The sequence below is a fragment of the Silurus aristotelis genome (assembly GCF_946808225.1).
Source record: "Silurus aristotelis genome assembly, chromosome: 11".
In the NCBI taxonomy this organism is placed as follows: domain Eukaryota; kingdom Metazoa; phylum Chordata; class Actinopteri; order Siluriformes; family Siluridae; genus Silurus; species Silurus aristotelis.
This window is the reverse complement of record NC_139584.1, coordinates 4,695,957-4,703,456: the sequence shown is the minus strand read 5'-3', so window position 1 is coordinate 4,703,456 and position 7,500 is coordinate 4,695,957. Positions and strand designations below refer to the sequence as shown.

At 41.7% G+C, this 7,500-nt stretch overlaps 2 protein-coding genes across 4 annotated transcripts in view; both read right to left on the bottom strand.

Annotated features, from left to right (window-relative positions):
* plin3 (perilipin 3) overlaps positions 1-4,502 on the bottom strand; it is an 8,299-nt gene extending 3,797 nt beyond the window's left edge. Inside the window, exons 1-3 of one of the 2 annotated variants that reach the window (XM_083555018.1) lie at positions 4,395-4,502; positions 2,633-2,719; positions 1,403-1,598 (exon numbers count right to left, since the gene is read on the bottom strand). In XM_083555018.1, the coding sequence (XP_083411144.1) occupies positions 1,403-1,598; positions 2,633-2,698 (262 nt within the window). In that variant the 5' untranslated portion in view covers positions 2,699-2,719; positions 4,395-4,502. The remainder of the gene's footprint in view (positions 1-1,402; positions 1,599-2,632; positions 2,720-4,394) is intronic. The other variant, XM_083555019.1, reaches the window with a different exon arrangement.
* A 2,206-nt stretch (positions 4,503-6,708) lies between these two features.
* Positions 6,709-7,500, bottom strand: part of rgl1 (ral guanine nucleotide dissociation stimulator-like 1) — a 42,712-nt gene continuing 41,920 nt past the window's right edge. For both annotated transcript variants that reach the window (XM_083554902.1, XM_083554903.1), the window contains exon 18: positions 6,709-7,500. This exon is cut by the window's right edge and continues 38 nt beyond it. In XM_083554902.1, coding sequence (XP_083411028.1) covers positions 7,351-7,500 — 150 coding nt within the window. In that variant the 3' untranslated portion in view covers positions 6,709-7,350.

Sequence of the window (7,500 nt, the reverse complement as noted above, 5' to 3'; positions counted from 1 at the left end):
AACAAGAAGGAAATGAATAAATCGAGTAGTTAGATGGTTCATGTCCATGTCATACAGCAAAAGCTTTCTAAAAACATGATCCCTCCATCCTCTACCACTGTATCACCGAACCCTCCATCCCCTACTACTGCATCACTGATCCCCCCCATCCTCTACCACTGATCCCTCCATCCTCTACCACTACACCACTAATCCCTCCATCCTCTACTACTGCATCACTGATCCCCCCATCCTCTGCCACTGATCCCTCCATCCTCTACCACTGCACCACTGATCCCTCCATCCTCTACCACTGAATTACTGATCCCTCCATATTCTACCACTACACCACCAATCCCTCCATCCTCTACTACTGCATCACTGATCCCCCCATCCTCTGCCACTGATCCCTCCATCCTCTACCACTGCACCACTGATCCCTCCATCCTCTACCAATGCATCACTGATCCCTCCATCCTCTACGACTGTTTCACTGATCCCTCCATCCTCTACCACTGTATCACTGATCCCTCCATCTTCTACCATTACACCACTAATCCCTCCATCCTCAACCACTGCATCACTGATCCCTCCATCCTCTACCACTGCATCACTGATCCCTCCATCTTCTACCACTGCATCACTGATCCCTCCATCTTCTACCACTGCATCACTAATCCCTCCATCCTCTCCCACTGATCCTTCCATCCTCTCCCACTGATCCTTCCATCCTCTTCCACTGATCCTTCCATCCTCTTCCACTGATCCATCCATCCTCTACCACTGCATCACTAATCCTTCCACCCTCTACCACTGATCCCTCCATCTCTACCACTGCATTACTGAAACTGAATCTCATGTGAGTACGATTTCTGCAGCAAAATATTGTTTCCAGAGACTTATATGTCTAATAATAAATGATATAAAAAAGTTTTATTTTGAAACTAAGAAAAAAAAACATTGAGCAAATCAGTGGCAAATTTGTGCAACACATTACATGGACCAAAGATTTGGGACACCTGCCTTATGTGGTTCTTCCACAAACTGTAACAACAAAGTTACAGGCACACAATTGTACATATTGTACAAATGGACCTCTTTGAATATGGAAGCATGAATTTTCTCTTCACTTGAACTACGAGACGTTAAATTCTTTCAGCATGACAATGCCCCTGTGACTGAAGCCAGAGATACAGTATGTTTCATGTGGGTTGGAGAGGAAAATGATAACAGGTAATATTGTCTAAATGTGGATTGTGATGTCCAAAAAAATAAAAACACAAATAAATCTTATAGTCAGGTGTCCACAAACTTTTGTCCATGTAGTGTTTATGTAAGGAGTCTCCAGTGTCATTTCTTTGTAGACTGTTGTGTTCTGTTCTAGTGCAGGGTTTTGTTTGTTTGTTTGTGTTTGTGTTCTCACGTTGTGGTTCAAGTTTGTTCAGTATAGGTTTAGTGCCTGAACTTGCGGCGGTGCTCAGGGTTCGAACTCCGCTCTCGGCCGCATCCATCACTCCTCTGAGCACAGGGATGCTCTCCTTTGTGCTGCTGTACGCACTGGATACTGCGTCACACGCTGAGCTCACCAGGGCAAGATTACTCACACGTGTCATTACACTCTGAAATCACACACACATAAACACACGCACACACACACACACACACACGCACACACACGCACACACACGCACGCACGTACGCACGCACGCACACACACACACACACACACACACACACAAATAACAATGGCACACTTTAAATCTGGATGTCTTACAATATCTCATATATACATCCATCCCCCTTTTTTTACTGATCTCTCCATCCTCCATCACTACTTTACTGACTTCTCCATCCTCTATCACTACTTTACTGATTCCTCTATCCTCTATCATTACTCTACTGACTTCTCCATCCTCCATCACTACTTTACTGATCCCTCCACCCTTTTTACGACTTTACTGATCCCTCCATCCTCTACCACTGATCCCTCTACCCTCTATTGCTACTTTACTGAGCTATCCATCCTCCATCACTACTTTACTGATCCCTCCATTCTCTACCACTAATCCCTCCATCCTTTATCACCACTTTACTAACCCCTTCATCCTCTATAACTACTTTACTGATCTTTCCATCCTCCATTACTACTTTACTGATCCCTCCATCCTCCATCACTACTTTACTGATCCCTCCATCCTCCATCACTACTTTACTGATCCCTCCATTCTCTACCATCGATTCCTCTATCCTTTATCACTATTCCCTCCACCCTCTATCTATCCATCCTCTACCACTACTTTACTGATCCCTCCATCCTCTACCACTACTTTACTGAGCCCTCTATTCTCTATCATTACATTACTGATCCCTTCATCCTCTACCACTACTTTACTGATCCCTCCATTCTCTATCACTACATTACTGATATCTTTATCCTCTACCACTACTTTACTGATCCTTTCATCCTCTACCACTAATCCCCCCATCCTCTATTATTGATCTCTCCATTGTCTACCACTGAACCTTCCATCCTTTATAACTGACCCCTCTATCCTCTATCACTGATCCCTCCATCATCTACCACTGATCTCTCCATCCTCTACCACTGATTCCTCCATCCTCTACCACTACACCGTAATTGATTTGGTCTTACCTGTGGTTCCTGTAGTGCTGAAGGTGTTTTACTTTCCATCTTGTCGTGATTTTCATTCTCAGCCATGACGATGCCACAAAATCTCTACTGAAAACAGAAAAAGTTTGTTGAGGTATAAAATAATTAGGCAAAAATTTATTGAAATATCCGAGCCCTATAACATTTCAATAACCTTTTCATAATCAATAGACCAGAAAACTACCATGGTTGGTGTCCACCTCTTGACTGATGCAGAACTTTGGCACATTTTAGATCTGTAAAAGTGGATCTTTGTGCATGAGCTGTAATTACAGAATTAATATGAACTTATAATGCTGTCATGAGCTTCTGTGATAAAAAAACAACAACTAAACACTTATCTCCTGTCCCATCAGAGCCCAGGATTTTACTCATTTCATTGATGTTACTAGTGATTTATTTACAGCAGGTTAAATAGGAAAAAGCAATCGATCCTCTGCTCTTTAACACTGCCAGGTTGCCATGATCTCGGGTTAAAGTGCAGCTGAACATCGGATAAGCAACAATAAAGAGCATTGGACAACAGAGAGCAGACTTTATTTCTTAAACATGCTGAATTCTGAATTCAGAAGGCATTGTTTTATTTCCTATTATAATCACAATGCATGTATTCATTGGGATGTGTACACATGATAACATGAATTCATTTCAGGACAATATCTAACTTCAGAATAGAAACAGGATCTCTGTCTTTTGGGAGAATCTGAAACTGATGAGAGGGTCTCGTGACTCAGACAGCTACCAAACCTCAGAACAAAGCAACACTAAGAAAATAAACAGGGGTTTTAACAACTCTAAATACACAATAGGAAAATCAGTCACAGGTTGACCTTGCTCAAAGGCCCAGCTGTTGCATCTTTAAGGGAGCTGGGATTTGAGCATATGACCTTCTGATATAAAGTCCAACATCTTTACCACGTCTTGATGTTGTGAAAACTTAAAGAACAAGGGCTTCCTTTCTCATGCCGTCCCAGGATGCAGCTTTTGGAAGCAGGTCTGTTTGAGCAGAATGGACAGATGAGGAAAAGTCTGACTGGAGGACTGAAGCACTGCATTGTGGGTAATGTAGAAAACCTTTGCTTTTAGTTTTATTCTGAAATAAATTTCAGGCTTGGTTCCATATTAAGGATTCATAAAGATTCATTCTGTTATTTAGGGCAAAGTTTTGCTTCGAGCAGCCCTCAGCTACTGACGTTATCTGTTCTGGATGAAGAAACGCAGCTCCTGACCTTTACCTCTGAGCTCCAGAGTACAAGTTATAAACCACAAGCTGATCTGATAAATGTGTAGAAATCCCACACTCATCTCCGTTCTCAGCTGGAGTTCAGTGTAACAGGAAGTGCCTCAGCATGGGTCTGATAGATCACTGAAATGCTGAAGTTGTAATTTTTGTGATTATAAAAAGGAAAAATACTCAATAATGTCATTTAGAGATTAAAACAGTTTTTAAACACTTTGTTGCCAGAATGGAGGAGTGTTTGTTGAGTGTTTGTTGTTTCTCCAGCCAAGACGAGGTTTGAGCCCAACCCTGTGAACACACACTCAAACCTTCACATAATAACAGCAGTTTAAAACAACACAATGTCTTCTAAAAGGCTTAAAAGTACACCAGTCTGGCAACCCTGATTTCCTGTTCATAGATAGTGTGTGATAGTGTGTGTGTGTGTGTGTGTGTGTGTGTGTGTGTGTGTGTGTGTGTGTGTGTGTGTGTGTGTGTGTGTGTGTGTACAAAAAAAAGACTGACCTGTCAGTGTGTCCTGCTCTCCTCGTCCTTCTGAACAATAATGAAACTCCAGAGTTCACATGAAGTAATAAGACAGGACATGACATGACATGACTGGAGGGGGCGGAGCTTCGCACAAGTAGCCAATCAGATTCACTTCTTGTAAGCATATTGAGTCTGTTATTTTATTATAATATTATTAAATTATTTGCATAATTTTTTTATAGTTATTAATTCCAGTGTATTATAGAATACAATTCAAAGATTTTTTGAAATGTATATATAGTACAATATTTCCTGGGAAATGCTGGGAAATGCATCCCAGTGGAAAAAATTTTAGATTTCTAATTATAAGGTCATGAGTTCAAATTCCTGCCCCACCAACCCTGCCACTGCTGGGCCCTTGAGCAAGGCCCTTAACCCTTTAATGTTATGTTGTATAAATGAAATAAAAGTTATAGTTAAAAATGTCGGCCAAATGCAAAATAAATTTACCTGCAGATTTTATGAACCACATACTTTCCAAAACTCGACCACAATTTGCTGTTCAGGTTCAGTTCAATTCCAGAAATTTGGATTACAAAAGTAGTGAGTTTGTGTGCACACACACACACACACACACACACACAAGATAAAATGAGTTTAAATATCCTTTACATGTGGCAGACCCACAACCACTAATGAGGGTGTAAGTGAAAATGTTTAAGTGTACAATATATAGAAATGTGCGTATGTGTGTGCGCAAGAGAGAGAGAAAATATTGTTGTTTTTTTTTGTTTTTGTTTTTTTTTTTGGGGGGGGGGTTGTGTGGGTGATTGTGTGTATGAGAGATTCTGAGTGTGTGCAGGGATGTTTATGTGAATGTGAATCTGTGCGAGTTTGTGTGTGTGAAGAAGAGAGTCAGAGAGAGCCTAAGTGTGTGTGAGTGTGTGTGTGTGTATATATGAGTTTGAGTGTGAGAGAGAGTCTGTGTGTGCATGTGTATGTATACACATATGTACAGTATATGTACAGTACAGACCAAAAGTTTGGACACACCTTCTCATTCAAAGAGTTTTCTTTATTTTCATGACTATGAAAATTGTAGATTCACACTGAAGGCATCAAAACTATGAATGAACACATGTGGAATTATATATGGAATTATATACATAACAAAAAAGTGTGAAACAACTGAAAAATGTCATATTCTAGGTTCTTTAAAGTAGCCACCTTTTGCTTTGATTACTGCTTTGCACACTCTTGGCATTCTCTTGATGAGCTTCAAGAGGTAGTCACCTGAAATGGTCTTCCAACAGTCTTGAAGGAGTTCCCCGAGAGATGCTTGGCACTTGTTGGCCCTTTTGCCTTCACTCTGCGGTCCAGCTCACCCCTAAACCATCTCGATTGGGTTCAGGTCCGGTGACTGTGGAGGCCAGGTCATCTGGCGCAGCACCCCATCACTCTCCTTCTTTTTCAAATAGCCCTTGATGCCTTCAGTGTGAATCTACAATTTTCATAGTCATGAAAATAAAGAAAACTCTTTGAATGAGAAGGTGTGTCCAAACTTTTGGTCTGTACTGTATATGAGAGAGCTGTGTATAAGAAAGTGTGTGTGTGTGTGTGTGTGTGTGTGTGTGTATGTGTGTATAAGAGACAGAGTCTGAGTGTGTATGTGTGTGTATGAAAAATAGTCTGAGTGTACATATGTATATGAGAGAGCTGTGTATAAGAAAGTATGTGTGTGTATGAGAGAGTCTGAGTGTGTATGAGAGAGTCTGAGTGTGTATGTGTGTGTATGAGAGAGCTGTGTATAAGTGTGTGTGTGTGTGTGTGTGTGTGTGTATGATAGTCTGAGTGTGCATGTATATGTATTTGTATAAGAGAGAGCTATGTATAAGAGTGTGTGTGTGTGTGTGCGTGCGTGTATGATAGTCTGAGTGTGAGTGTGTATAAGAGTCTGTGTGTATGTGTGTGCATGAGAGTCTGAGTGTGTATGTGTGTGTATGAGAGAGCTGTGTATAAGTGTGTGTGTGTGTGAGAGAGTCTGAGTGTGCATGTATATGAGAGTGTATAAGAGTGTGTGTATGAGAGAGTCTGAGTGTGTGTGTGTGTGTGTATATGAGAGAGTCTGAGTGTGTGTGTGTGTATGAGAGAGTCTGAGTGTGCGTGTTTATGTATTTGCATATGAGAGAGCTGTGTATAAGAAAGAGCGTGTGTGTGTTTGTGTGTGTGTGTATGAGAGAGAGTAAGTGAAGTAAACATCAGGTGTTCATCTCGATGCTTCACACTTTCATTATTTATATAGAAATGTGATTATTTCATTATTAAAAATTGAAAACCCCAAAACACGATATCAACTTTTCCTAGCATTGAGTTTATTAACATGAAAGACTGAAATACAATAATACAATTTTGAATAATTTTTTAAACAATTCTTAGCTTCCATTCTCCCACTAAAAAGTGCAACCAATCAGAACTCAGCTCGGGTCGAGAATTCCGAGAGCCGTCATATCGGTGAAGCCGAGACGATCGGGAAGCGTTCGGAACGCGCTCGGTTCGTCATGCGCCTCCCGACGCCGGAGCCTGCAGGGGGAGCCGAGGGGAAACAGGCAGACGTTTAAGTGCACCTGAGGTGACGACGGACGCGATGGCGATGACATCACAGGTCCTGTCAATCACTTCCAATACTGACATGAGCATCCCATCATCCTCATCGTCATCCTCATGAGTAAAGGCATTGAGACGCTCAGTAAGAGCAAAATACTGATAAAGAACGAGAGTTTTTTTCAATCCATTTAGAATGTTTTGAAGTTTTATAAACTCCACCAGGCCACTTGATCCGCTCGCGCCGGACAGGATGCGACCGAGAATACATGAATGTCTGAAATACTGAAAGAGCATTGCACTTAAAACAGGTGACATGCGAGAGAGACATAGATACTGTATATCTACATGGTTACACACACACACACACACACACACACACAGGCTGAGGTCAGAGAGTGACCTTGCTGAGCCTGAGGGACAGGCTGGTACGTGGTTGTGTGCGTGGTAACGTGGAGCTGCAGCGTGAACGAAGTTGCACCGGCCGTCCTTCAGAGCCGCGAGCGCGCAGGACGAAGTTGAAGTTGGCCGACGTGTTCAT